At 41.1% G+C, this 13,631-nt stretch overlaps 3 protein-coding genes across 3 annotated transcripts; 1 reads left to right on the forward strand and 2 right to left on the reverse strand.

Moving 5' to 3' along the window:
• The first annotated feature begins 28 nt into the window (after positions 1-28).
• mettl26 (methyltransferase like 26) lies at positions 29-3,969 on the forward strand. The gene is made up of 6 exons (XM_005797216.3): positions 29-366; positions 493-655; positions 2,009-2,068; positions 2,135-2,202; positions 3,140-3,218; positions 3,317-3,969. The coding sequence occupies exons 1-6, from the start codon at positions 29-31 to the stop codon at positions 3,371-3,373; spliced, it is 765 nt and encodes a 254-aa protein (XP_005797273.2). The 3' UTR covers positions 3,374-3,969.
• Positions 3,965-6,883, reverse strand: wfikkn1 (WAP, follistatin/kazal, immunoglobulin, kunitz and netrin domain containing 1). The gene is made up of 2 exons (XM_014476027.2): positions 6,619-6,883; positions 3,965-5,487 (listed from the first exon to the last, which is right to left on the reverse strand). Exons 1-2 carry the CDS (start codon positions 6,868-6,870, stop codon positions 3,967-3,969), a joined length of 1,773 nt encoding a protein of 590 aa, XP_014331513.1. The 5' UTR covers positions 6,871-6,883; the 3' UTR covers positions 3,965-3,966.
• Positions 6,884-9,603: 2,720 nt separating this feature from the next.
• Positions 9,604-13,631, reverse strand: LOC102231667 (ras-related protein Rab-40C-like). Its single transcript, XM_023333066.1, has 6 exons — positions 12,958-13,631; positions 12,821-12,881; positions 12,672-12,732; positions 12,185-12,262; positions 11,067-11,289; positions 9,604-10,671 (listed from the first exon to the last, which is right to left on the reverse strand). The coding sequence occupies exons 1-6, from the start codon at positions 13,109-13,111 to the stop codon at positions 10,355-10,357; spliced, it is 894 nt and encodes a 297-aa protein (XP_023188834.1). The 5' UTR covers positions 13,112-13,631; the 3' UTR covers positions 9,604-10,354.

Consider the following 13,631-nt stretch of genomic DNA (forward strand, 5'->3'; position numbering starts at 1 on the left):
TGTGATTGGATTGTAGCTCAGGCACGTGATGCGAATGCGGAAGTTGGGAGTTGAAGTGAGAAACCTACACATTCGTGGGTGTATTGAGTGGGGTGCATCTCTACTGGGCCAGCTGGAGTGGTTACATAAACTCTACTCGATAACTCGACGCCTGAATCCGGGCTTTGGCACGATGCTGAACGCCGCCGCGGCAGAGAGGAACAAGGAGCCTATTCTGTCGGTGCTCCGGGACAGCGTTAACACTGAGAGACCCCTGCAGGCTCTGGAGATATCCTCTGGCACCGGGCAGCATGTCGTTCACTTTGCACAGACTTTGAGAAATATCACCTGGCAGCCGTCTGAGTACGACCGCCAGTCTCTTGCCAGGTAAGCACGGGTGACAGGTGTTAGTTAGCTGTCTAAAATAACATTTCAAGGCTTCTGTAAGCCATTTTTAGTCGAGGTAATCTGTGCTTTATGCTTCACAGTAAATGTCTTGTGTTCTGCTTTCAGTATAGAAGCCTACAGGTCTCACTATCAGCTGCACAATGTGAAGCCTGCCGTCTACCTGGATGCTTCTCGGCCTCATCAGGGTTGGGCAGGGATTCAGCCTGAAAGCCTTGACCTGGTGCTCAACATCAACATGATCCATATTTCTCCCTTGTCCTGCACAGAGGTCAGCTTGGCAAATTATTTTAGCTTCATGTTTCAAAAAAAAAAAAAAAAAGAAAGAAAATGCAGGCTCTTAATGTTTAATCCCGAAACATTCTATAGACATACCATTCCTCAAAGTATGTTGGCTGTGTTGAATAAATGTAGCTTAAATACAGCGAAGGGTATATTTTAAAGTAGAATAGTAATCCCAGCTGGTTCAAGTTAGCCTAAAAGGCAAAATAACACAGAAATGGACCCGTTTGTTTCTAAGAACAAAAACGTTCCCATTGCAAACCATTGAAATGCATTTTTTATTATTGCATTGCTTTATGTTGAGATCTGTTTGGATGATTACCTACTATTTTTTTTCCTCTCATATTTATACAGTGCCTTTTGTTTAAATGCCTATTTTTTTTATTTTCAAAAAACAAACAAACCATGAACTGAACTTAAAAATGTCAGAAACCCTCAAATATAATACCTGATATGAGTATTTTGGCTCATTTGGCGGTTAATGATTTTTATTTCATAATTAGATTATTTGCACACAAGAGGGCAGTGTAGTACCAGAATCAATAGGCGTGGTCTTCAGGTAGAGAGAGGTTTAATTATTGACATCCTGACAGCAAGTGGAGTTTCGATGCGTGGCAGCTGAAATATAATAATAATTATAACCTAAAGTTGCATCCAAGCAACCCTTTTTGCATTCAAGTTACTTCATATTACCATTACCTATCAAATCCTGTTTTTAGGGGTTTTTTTATGAATTATTGAGATAATTATAAAATTACTCAAACCTCATGATGTAATTTATTTTAATTCTATACTGTGATTTGAAGATTTTCACATCGTTTCTGAGCCTTTTGGTTGTGGAATCTACTAATAAAATTAGTAGATTTAAGAAAATTACTGCAATTGAAAGTACAGGTAATACTTGTCAAAGTTATGATAATGAGAAATGATTAGTGAAACACAGACTTCTAATACTCTAACCTTTTCTTTTCTGCAGAATTTAGGTTATGACTCAGTGGTTATACATGAACCTCTGTAGATTATTTTACAGCAGTCAGAACTGATAAGGTTGTTTTTAGTGCGTCTTAAATTGAGTGTTTTGCAGTTTAGAAAGCTTTTTATTTATATGGCGGTATTCATCTTTTAATAAACTGACCTGGTTTGGTTAAATACTGAAGGCACACGCAGTATGCATAAAGCTTCCCCTGAGTGTATTTACATAACAGCTCTTCAGATGCGTAGCTCCTCAGATGATAACCGTAGGCAGTTCCTAACAAAAAGGTTTTAGTGGTTTTCCACTTTCCAGCCTCCATTTTATGTGATGTGGTTCTGGTGCCCTAAAGACCTCACTGTTCTCTTCTAGGGATTATTCAGAGGGGCTGGAGTGCTGCTGAAGCCACAGGGTCTTCTGTTGACATACGGGGTAAGCGAAAAACATTTCATGCCATTATCAGATCCACTCATGATTCCTAATGATTAATACTCTCAGCCATATGCAGTGAATGGCCAGATCACCCCTCAAAGCAACGTGGACTTTGACTACAGCCTAAGGCAAAGGTAAGATGATCTGTTGTTTATTTAAATAAATGCACCAACAAAAATGCACTGGTTTTGTTTGCTCATCATCATCAATCACTGAAACTTCAATTCGGATACCACAGCAGTGACCCTACTTGATTTCATGCAAAACTCTGGAGATGTTTTTCTCACCATGGTGGATTCTTGAACTGACGACTCTTGATCCACTTTCTGATTAATTTGGTTAGAAATTATCTCACCCATGGAGCATTGACATTTTTATTCCCATTTGGTTAATTTAAAACAAAATGGTGAGATGATAAAAAGTAACATTACTGGATGAGATCATTGAATTGTATACCACTGATCTTAATATACATGAACTATTCAGATGCATCAAAAGTAACACACATCCTTCAAACCTATTGCAGGTCTTCATACTCCGCAAAGTCTACTTCATTTCCTCACATTTTTAGATCCTTGTAGAACATGTTTCTGTAAATTAATTTTGCTAAATTAATGCTTTTCAAAGCTCGGTACTTAGTCTCACTCTCAGCTCCTGTTGCGAACCTGCAGTTGGCTACTTAGTGAAAGTTCTGCTTGTAGCTTGGTAAATGTAGTGTCAAAACAGAGCCTCCTCAATGAGAGAGACTCCATTAATATTCATGCCAACTGTTAAATTTTTGAGCATTTAATTTTGTCTTTGAGCAAGATAAAAATATAGCGGCCTTCTTTCAGCCAGCTGACCGGCAGTACAGTCACCCCAGGACTACATCTGACGTCTAATTTAAATGACTTTAAATTGAAGGAGAACTATATGGCTGAAAAATTCAGGGCTTTTTAAACCGTAACTTTTTAAAACCTTAGTACACTGTAAGACTAGTAAGCAGTCTGTGCAATTTATATTAAAAGAACCCAAACAATAACTTTGTATTTATTTTACTTTTATATATATATATAATGTTTAATCTTGCAGGAATCCAGAATGGGGACTGAAGGATATCTCATTTCTCAATTCTGTGGCACAAAAAAATGGTTTATTCCTAGAGAAAATTGTAAGTATCTATTTCATAAGGGGATCTGGCGCAATTTTTTTTCTAAAGTTTATCTCAAAATGTTGTTTTTAATCTTAAAATGCTTTAAATTTGTCTAGGTGGAGATGCCAGCAAACAACAAATGCCTTCTCTTCAGGAAAGAGAGTTTGGTGTGAGGTTTCCCGGTGACCCATCTCTGAGGCGAAGAATGGTCAAAACGCCTTAATTTCCACTTTAATCGTTGTATAACCTAGCACACATTATTTCAATCTTAATTGTTATTCTATCTATGTCAAACTGTTGAGTACTGTACAGTTGAACACTTACATGAAGTTTATTTTTATCATCCTAGGAAAGACAAATGTTATATTAGTAACTAAGCATAAGTGCTTTTTAGAGGTAGATAACCTAGAATATACAGTACATGACTAGAGGGGCAATACACACAAACAAGTTTTTAAGAGCACATAAAATAAAGTACAGTCATACACAACAGTGACCTATTTTAAATATTACATAATGGAATTTACTCAACATGATTAATTTGGTTAGCAGCTATTTTAGCAGATTTTTTTTTCATTTGCCATTAGAAAATACATGTGTCATAAAATAGCATTTTAGTTCTGTATAAATTGTCTCACAATATCTTAAATGTCATAAAAACCTTTGTTGGACTGAATATAAACAACTGATCTTCCTTACTTAAATAAATTGGCTGTAGTCACTTATTTGTGAAATAATTAAACGTACCATTGTGTCCCAGCAAACTTCACAATGCTTCACATGTGTTTTTATTGATGGCATCACGAAGCCTACGGAGCCTGCGTTCAGGTATGGCTTTGACGTAGCTGTCTGGCTGGATGATGGCCATGCCGTCCTGCACCATTCCCATCACCAGTAAGGGGTTCTCGTCCATAGTGATGTTGGGACAAGGACAGCTCCAGTCAATCTTTACTATGGTCACCTCTAGGTTTTTGGTGTTGAAGAAAGTCAGGCCCATCTTTTCGTCCCTTAGGACTTCGTCCAGACTAAAGTGAGCCAAACCGGAGTCAAGGTCCTCAATGAGCTCCGTCAGCCGGCCGATTATGGCAAAGTCGCTGCGGCACAGGGTGGGCATCATTTTCCCCCTCATCCGACAAGTTCTACACGGTTTCCGTTTGGGCTGTGGACAGTTTGCTTCACACTCCTTTTTGGTGGCAAAGCTGTTTGCATTTCCCTGGCATCCTCCGTAGGCAAAGGGCTGGCATTGTTTCAGTAAGGAATTCCAGGCCCAACGTGCCTCCCAGTTTTTGCAGGGCCCCTGAACCGCCGGCAGGGAGCAGATCCCCATCCCCTCTCTCTGACAGGACGCTTTGCACTCCTCGTACGTCTCAAAACGGTTGCGACTGTCGTCGCACCCGCCACTGCTGAAGGTCATGCAGGAGCTTAGCTTGCTGTCATAATACCAATCCACGTGACGCTCCCCACTGCACACTCTAGTGTCGACTTCAGCAAGGCAATCGGCTGGAGAAAACGGCCGTCCCATAGGCAACTCCGGATCTTCGGAAAAGTCATCATCAGCTCTGCGAATAACAGACAACGGGTAATCCGCTTGGAGAACTCCTACGGAGTTTCTTGCAATGCATGTGTATATGCCTGTATCCCAGACCTGGGCATTGTAAACAACTAGCTGACCAATGTTTGTTATAACTACATTGCCATACATCTGGTCCGGCCTCATGACTAGACGCTCACGTCTTTCACTCTGCTTTTCCCATGTCACATCTGGTCTGGGGACTCCAATCACATCACAGTGGAAGCTAACGGTGCCCCCAACGTAGATTGACTGGTGGTGAGGGTTTGAGTACAGTGTGGGGGGCATGGGGTCTTCCTGCGAGGATGTTGTGGTTGGAGAAACTGTAGTATCAAGAGGCAATGGACTGGTGTGAGGACCAGCAAGGTAGAAGCGGCAAGGAATCACAGTCAAAGTCACTCCCCGGATACAGGCTTCTGCATCCATGTAACAGCGGTTGAAGTAGGTGAGGCCATCTGATGCACAGGTGAAATAGGGTTCTTTCTCACAGCGGTCCTGACATTTGCAGATAGGCTGTCCATCCCAAATGTCACAGGTTGCCCCCTGCTGGCTGCAGATGAAGCCCTCACAGGTAGCCGTGGAGGCAGGGGCAGCGTCTCCGTCGGCACCTCCTTCCTTACCATCGGGCTGAGCAGGCGTGCCATCGGAGAAACGTGCAGAAACACAACTGTTGAGCCCGCAGACATTGGTGCAACATTTCTCATGTTCAGCGCAGTCCTGAGAAAGCAGCAAATTCAGATTGTCATTTATGCCATTTGAAAGGAAAAATGCATTCAGTATTCAAGAGAAGATTGACATTTTTTTTAAGAAAGTAATTGCACAGTAACTAAAAAGAGCAACAGGTAAAACGACATTAAAACTTCGCACAAAGGCCCACTGCTAAACTTTTACAAAAAGCGTTGATTCTTAGGAAGAAATGGAAATATGCCAACACAAAACCATGAATATACACAAAGCTACATGAACTGAGGTCTACTACCTCTTTGTTTGTAAATGTCCATCTGATTTTTCTAGTAACCTATGAAACTGTCCTCTTAGCTGTAACTAGACTTATTTTTTTTCTCTTAGTTACATATAACCAAAACATCTGTGGCAAACCACACTGAACTTCTGAAAAACTGTGTAACTAAAGGAGAAATTACATTTAAAATCTTATTTTTATTTAAATGTTTGTGTCTGATCTCACCCCTAGATGCCCATGCCTGTCCAAGATGCTACAGTTCAGGTAGTGTTGGAAGCCTTGTCATAATCCAATTTTCCAACGTCCTCCCGCTACACTCAAGTGCATATTTCCTGAGGTCAACGATAAATGTCCCTCTGTTTTCATGGATTACAGTTTGAATAAACACATTTTGGATTTATTTTTAAAAATTCTAATATATATATACACACACACACGCCCATATATATACAGTATACTGTATATATAGAGATAGAGAGAGAGTACTTCTCAGAATAACTTGTCATCTTTTTATTACTCACAATGACTACTGTTGGAATAATTGAGCCAATGATTTAGACCATCAACAACAAACTTTGGGATTTAGTCTAAAGCGGTCGCAAAGTTTGCTTATACCTCAGCCACCTCTGGACACCTGCAAGAGCTGCTTTAAGGTTTGAATGTTCCACATTATCCAGTGTAATAACTACACCACTTCACCTGAGCTTTGGAGGAGAAAAAAATTTTAAACACACCAACTATGCGTTTTCCATTCACTCTCGGTGTTTTTTTTTTTTTTTTTGTTTTTTTTTTACTGTGCAGTAAAAAAAAACTAATAGTTCATTCGTTCATCTGAATTACCCCACATCCTCTCCACTCTGTTTGGCCTCTTTTTTTTAGGGTCTCACCTCATCCAAGCTGCATTCCCTCTCGCAGGTGCTCTGTGCATCAACCCAAAGATTGGTGTTGAGCTTGTTGGGACAAAACCCTTCGTGCTCAGCCGTGGCTCCTGTCACACTGGCAGTCAAGGAAAAGTCGAGAAAATCGCAAATCAAGAACACCAACAAAAACACGCGTGTCCATCTGAAGGGCGGTTTGCTTTGCCACCTTTTGTCCTTTGAATGCCTGACTTGAAAAAGTTGGAGAAGGATCTCAGGCATTTTTGCTCCTTTGAACGAGTAATTCCATCCCTCCTTCGGGTCTCAAATAATAGAGATTGTTAAATATGTCTGTATGCCTTGTTGAGGAAAAACCGACTTAGTTCCAGTTTTACAGCCCGTGAGATTTAATGAGTATTCGCCCGAGCGCATGCTAATTGCCTACTTTAAAATATCCCCCCTAAATAATCAAGGTCTGGAGCAACAAAGAGCAAAATTCACCTTCGGAAACGAACGAAGGACGCAGCCAGCTATCCACAATGAAAGAGAGAGAGAGAGAGAGAGAGAGAGAGAGAGAGAGAGAGAGAGAGAGAGAGAGAGAGAGAGAGAGAGAGAGAGAGACGGCTGCAGCCTTTCAGAGTGTGAATGGAGGTGGAAAGGGCAGCCCCCACCATCCCCCCACCGCCCCCACCAACCCCCTCTGACCGCCCCCACGGCCGTCCTGAGTCGGAAACTTTTATGAAGCAACACCGTGAGCAACGCAACTGGACAAACATTGTAAAAACATCAAAGACAAGTGGAGCCACGCTGCAAACTGCTGCTAAATAGAAAGGAAAGATGCCCGTTTTAATGGGAAAATTGCATTTAGATGTAGATAAGATGTAGATAAATATCTACATATCTACGGACTTGTATACACACACTCAGATATATAGACACGCTAAAAGGCCCTCGAGGCAGGGAGCTTGAAAGGCCAAGCAGAGGGCGTGTCGCATCATGTCCAACACTAACAACGTCGTTTGCGCCCTTCTCTTCTTGTCTAGACATGGGTCAGTTTACCACCACCATTGGCGCTCGGCTCAGAGATGCCTCGGCCAGGTGGGAAGGCGTAAAGAGCCCCATTTTCAGCAGGGTGTGACTCATCTTTTGTTGCCGAGCCGGGCTGCAGATCCAGCTACCCCCCCTCACCCCCGCCTCCCCACACAAGCCGCTCCTTCCTGCTCATCTTTTCATTGGCAGTGACCCTGCAACCTTTCGGTGACTTCTGACCGCCCCGCATTCACGCTCCGCGGCGATGGAGCCCCCCGGTTATCCCGAACTGGCCAATGCCGAGGGAGCAGCTAATCAAATCAGCTCCCCCACACCCACAGGTTTTTAATGCACTTCAACACCAGCCAGTCCCCGGGCTGGACAAAAGGAAAGGAGAAGGAAATTACTCCCACGATTCCCACGGTGGCCCTGATAAATGTCTGCGTAAAAGCATAATACCTAATACATACTTGGAAGTAAAATCTATATTTCCTTGTGATTTTGACCACAAGAAAACAAATTGTGGCAAACTTTGAGACACACCACTCTCTTATTCTTTATTAAATGTTTACATGAGGGCGTTTGCAGAGCAGAAACACAAAGTCTTACCAAGTCTTTTTGGTGTAGTATCTAGTGCAAATATCTTGAGGAAAAACTAACTTACAAGTAACTTTTCAGCAAGGTATGGGAGCTTGTTTTAGGTTAAGAATTCCTTAATGCTGATTTAAAAATAAATACCACTTCCACTAGCAGATTATTTCAGCTCTAGCAAGACATTTTTCCCATTTTATAAGTGCCAACTGAACTATTTTTTTGAATCAATATTAAGGAGTTATTGACTTAAAACAATAGTTTTAAGCTCATATATCTTACTGAAAAGTTATTTTACTCTTACTTCAAGTGTACTAAGATATATGCACTAGAAACTACACTAAAAAATACTTGGTACGACTGTGTTTTTGTAGGCTATTGTTCTAAAGAGGAACCATGGGGACATGCTCTACTACAACACACAACCATGAGGAAGCTTGCAGTACAGAGAAAAAATGTTTCAATGTTCACCCGGCCTGTAGAACATTACGCTTCAAGACATGACCAACTGCATTTAAACCATTTAATCTATGCAGTCGGCATGGGCTGGTCTCTGATGAGATCGAGGTTTCAAATCATTAAATTGCAGAGAAAGTACTGGAGTGACTGAAGATTTCCAGAGCTCCTCCACAACTGCTGGTCAGCCGACTGAACGAAAGACAATTGTCCCACATTTACGAAGACGAATGTTTCAGATCCCAAACCCCGGCATAAAAACGGGGAAGGAGGGAGAATCTAAAGAGACACTGCTTGTTAGAAATGGTGTTTTCAAATCAGAAGTCTAACTCTGCTAGGTAGCAGCAAGCAGGTTGAAATAACAGCACCTAAATAATGATAGACATTTTTATTAAACATTTGAGTGTCAGTAGATCAACAAAGTTAATCTACTATAAGAACTTGAGATTGTCCATGCCTCTAAATAATCTAAATTATACAATTACTGCTCCATATTATGTACCCTGTTTGATACATTAAGAATATGTTCTCTAGAAAAGACCAACCACTGTAAAAATTTAAATAAAGAAACAACTTTAAGTGACTGCACTGCAAAAACACAAAATCTTAAAAGTATTTTTGGTCTCGTTTCTAGTGCAAAACGTGTACTCCTTTATATTGGAGATATAGGAGCCTAAGGCAAAACTTCCTTAATATTAGTTTTACTGGCAGATTGTTTCACATCGACGTTTGAGCTAGAAACCAGACCAAAAATACTTGGTGAATATTTGTTTTTGCAGCGTTTCCAATTGGCTTCCACTTCACATGGCCACAGCAACTGAGCTGTCAGATATTGTTTTATACTGAAAATTACTCACAATATCCTAACGCAAACAAAATTCTCCTGTAGCTAATGTCAACATGAATGAATCTGAAAGTGAAAACACGACGATCAGTGCGCTCGTTTGTACAAGTTCTGTTTTTAATAAGAGCCGAGCAGAGAACAAAACTAACCATGCTGTCGATAGTTAAAACAGTTACACAACAAGGCGGATCCAATTTAGGTTTAAAAAGCCCAGACACAGTGCAGTGACGAATGGACCCAAATTAATAGTTTTTGGAAAACAAGAGCTTCTGTTTAAAATCTGTTCCTCCTTAACTCCACTTCATTGGCATATTTTAAAATGTTTCAAACAAAATGTTCTGAATAAATAGCAAAGCAACATTTTTTTCCCTGTACAAAAAGGCCATAAAACACAAAACACTCGAGACAAAGCAAACATGAGAAGCTCCTCTACATGAAAATCACTGCTTCACAAATACACATATACACACATACATGACTTCAAGTCCAGCTTTAAATACCAGTAAACAATCTTGTTTTTTCCTTACAGAAGAGAATCATCTGTAGTGTTAACTAGTGAGAGATAACCCTTGATTCACATTAGTTGATCCCCAGGAAATCCTCCCCGCCTTGATAGAGAACAGGTAATCGAGCATCCACAAGATGGCGCCGGCGAGAGCAAGGAGAACAGAAACCAGTCCTAGTCCAGCTTGATTCCTGAACATCAAATAAGTTCATATCTGTTTTCATTTCTGGCAGCTGGGAGCTCTACACGGTCTTCGGCCTTGTGACGTCTTGGAGCAACAGCTTTAATATCTGCCCTAATGAGGGGTGAGGGGATGGGGCAAATATCTCTGCCCTGCTTCACTATGAGATCTTACAGTTGCCTTTAGAGGAGGAGGATGAAGAAGAGGAGGACGAGTTCATCGGAGGACTCTGTGGAGTTTTGAAGGACTTTGAGCGTTTCAGGCTGTTGGCTTTGCTTCCGCCACCGCTGCCACCAGACGCCGTGCTGTTGGCGACCGAGTACGAGCGTCCGTGCATCATGACGGCGTTCATGCCGTTGGCCATGGAGAAGGACTTGAGGTGGGATTTGATGGCGACAGGAAGTGGCAGCTTGTCGATGAGGTGGACCGGCGTGCAGGAGACGATCGATCGGCAGCACAAATCCTGAAGGCTGAAGACTGAGGGGGGAAAAAAAAGTAAAAACTATTAAAAATGTATGTGTTGGTGGAGGAAAGAAACAAAAAAAAAGTATTTCTTTTTTTTCTCTTAAGTGGAGGTCAAAAAAAGAGAAAAAACAAACAAAAAGAATAAAAAAGTTATTTCTTTTATATTTTCTTTCTTTTTAAATAAAAAGAAAGAGAAATAGAAAACCGGGAGGGGAAAAAAAGAGAAAAAAATAAAGAAAAAAAGTAGAAATAAAAAATACAAAAACTGAGTGGAGAGTATAAGGAAAGGAGGACTCAGCTTTTAGATAATTGGAAGAATAAACCGGAAATACATTTTTTAAAGTTATTTATTCTGTCTCAGTTTACCTTTAGGAAGATAAAGGTAAGAACCGGCTCCGCTGACTCACCTCTGTTGGGCCTCCAGAATTTCTCCATGCCGTGCCTCATCAACACGATACGCGACAGCTCTGTGAACGACTCGATGACGTTGAAGTTGCAGAGAGGGCTGACCTCGAAGAAGGTCATGCTGTTCTTTTCGGCGTAAGCCCTCGCCTGCTCTGTCGGCACTTGGCGCTTGAAAGCCAGGTGAAGTCGGTTTCCTACAAGGATCCTGGGAACGCCGGGAGCATGCTGAAGGAAAACAAAATCCTCTTATGATTCTTCTTCAGCTACATGTTAAAAAACCTCCACTTGTCTTCTGAGCTGAGGCTTAATACCAGACCAGGATAGTGTGGATGATACAATCTCTTGATAAGGTGTTCTCATCCCTTATATTGTCCAAAAATGTGTCAAGCAACACCCAAAGACAGGAATTGATTTTCTTGTCTTGTATTTCTGTGACAAATCATCATGAAATAACGTTTAAAGGTAAAAAGGAAGGAAAGTGATTCATGCTTTCCAAGGTTTCCCCCAGAAAACTTGCTAAGCCTGGGGGGTGGGTGCTAAGGCAGCCATTCTATCCAGCGGTCCACTGTGTTTTTGAGTTAAAAAATGTTTAAAGTTGACAGGAAACTTGAAACTATCACTTAATAATTATGTGTTATTGAAAGATTTTAAGATTAATACCTGAAAACCAACTATAAACTCTTAAAAAATGCAAACATTTTTTTTTTAAATAAATAAGCTATGCTAAGTCTGGTGGCCTGCCAGGCTTATAATACACTCTGGGAAACCCTGCTTTCAAAATCTTTCACAAATAAAAATCTGAAAAGTCTATCACGCAATTACCTTCAGCACCCCTGATTTGATGCAACAGATTCTCAACTGGGTCTGAACTTTGACTAGGCTGTTCTAAACTATGAATGGTTTAGCTTTGAGCTCAACCATTGCTTCTTCTACGTCACAAGTATTTACTAACTGGTATGGATGTAGCACAAAAATACCAATAAATTATATTGACTGTAGTTGTAATGTGGGAGAAATTCAATGAGAATGAAAATGTTAGCAAGCCACTGTACTTTCAGTATGAGTACATATTTTTCACATACTATTTTTCTGCCAACTATAAATGGATTAAGGCGATTACCTCATCAATTTCCCGGATCCATCGATCGATCCCATCAAACGACCAGCCGTTGGTGATGTCATATACAAGAAGGATGCCCTGTACAGAAAAGAAAAATCATATAAAGAGGTTTAACATGCACGGGATTTCACCGGGAATAAGGATGGAGAAATATAAATAAAAACTACATTTGTGTGAAAAGGCATGCTTCAGCTTTTAAACAAATGCTTCCAAGTGTGTCATTTACCTGCTGCTAGGTTCCTGTCACTTTCAAATTTGAGAAAAAACCTCTTATTTTTACCCACAACTTTCAACCAACTTTACCTGCGCAGCTTTAGTGGTGACGTCAGACATGAAACCAAATCCACACCAGCATTTCAGAAGTGAGGCCAGTCACCATGTTGCATGAGAAAAGCGTGTGTATGTAATGCATTTAGCTGCATTATCTATTTTGCAGGTAAATATATAAACCTTTTAAGAAACAAGTTAAAACTGCTTTCGGGATTACCTGTGCTCCACGAGAGTAAGACCTGAAGATGGTGCAGAATCTCCCTTGGCCAGATGTGTCCCTGTTGAAGGCACAGATGAGGCATTTTTAAATATACTACGAAGCTACAACACCTACAAACTGGTCATTTAGTGATGCTGAGGCCTCACCAGAGCTCTAATTTCACCCGTCTACCGTCCAGCAGAATGGTGGTGGTCTTGTAATCAATCCCTGAAACCACACACATTGAATTTATGTCGAGCTCTCCTATCTAGCACCTCTGATGGGGTGAATAAGAGACATTTACCGCTGCTGTAGGCGTATGGAGACTCGACAGATCCGTCCTGCAAACTCTCCAGGATTTCTCCTTTCCCTACGTCGCTGTCTCCCACGAGAAGAAATTTCAAGAGATAATCGTAGCTCTTGACGGGGCTGCTTTGAGTTCCCATCATCCCACGCATTGGATCTGGTTCGCTGAGAGCTTTACAAGCTCCCCGGTTTCTATTTGCTGTTCGGGGGACAATCGGGAGGGTTCCCCAGAGAGCCAGCGGACGCTAGTCGATAGCTGCTAGCACTGGCTAACTAGTTAGCTGCTATTCGAACTTAAAACAAATTAATTTCTCTCTATAGCTCAATCTTTAATATGCTGCTAATTATATTTCCCACTACACTGAAATGCAAACTATAATCATGGCTATGGAGACTGTCTTGTTTTAGTAAATTATCAAAACAACATTGGCTGCTAGCTCTCCCGTTAGCAAGCCAGCTAACTTAAACATTGGCATTCTTTAACAAACTGAAGCCGTAAAGTTGAAACTAACCGGTTTAAACTGACTTGTAACGGCACTTGACCAAACCAAATCGGAGTTTGTCTCCACTTGATCGCGAAAGACTAAAAAGCTGAAGTGAAATAACAGGGCCTCCCCGACTCCAACGACGCTGTGATCGGACTGTGAGGGAACAACCAGGCAGTGACACCAT

Source organism: Xiphophorus maculatus, chromosome 5 (genome assembly GCF_002775205.1).
Source record: "Xiphophorus maculatus strain JP 163 A chromosome 5, X_maculatus-5.0-male, whole genome shotgun sequence".
Lineage (NCBI taxonomy): Eukaryota > Metazoa > Chordata > Actinopteri > Cyprinodontiformes > Poeciliidae > Xiphophorus > Xiphophorus maculatus.

Bases quoted from the DNA above. Each gene is read 5' to 3' on its own strand.
- mettl26 (XM_005797216.3), top strand. From the start codon at position 29: ATGCGAATGCGGAAGTTGGGAGTTGAAGTGAGAAACCTACACATTCGT. The intron at 367-492 runs GTAAGCACGGGT...TTCTGCTTTCAG, and splicing joins GACCGCCAGTCTCTTGCCAG to TATAGAAGCCTACAGGTCTC. The intron at 2,203-3,139 runs GTAAGATGATCT...TTAATCTTGCAG, and splicing joins GACTACAGCCTAAGGCAAAG to GAATCCAGAATGGGGACTGA.
- wfikkn1 (XM_014476027.2), bottom strand. From the start codon at position 6,870: ATGCCTGAGATCCTTCTCCAACTTTTTCAAGTCAGGCATTCAAAGGAC. The intron at 5,488-6,618 runs GTGAGACCCTAA...CTGCTTTCTCAG, and splicing joins GGGAATGCAGCTTGGATGAG to GACTGCGCTGAACATGAGAA.
- LOC102231667 (XM_023333066.1), bottom strand. From the start codon at position 13,111: ATGCGTGGGATGATGGGAACTCAAAGCAGCCCCGTCAAGAGCTACGAT. The intron at 12,733-12,820 runs GTGAGGCCTCAG...TGCCTTCAACAG, and splicing joins CGGGTGAAATTAGAGCTCTG to GGACACATCTGGCCAAGGGA. The intron at 10,672-11,066 runs GTGAGTCAGCGG...TTCCCCCCTCAG, and splicing joins ATTCTGGAGGCCCAACAGAG to TCTTCAGCCTTCAGGATTTG.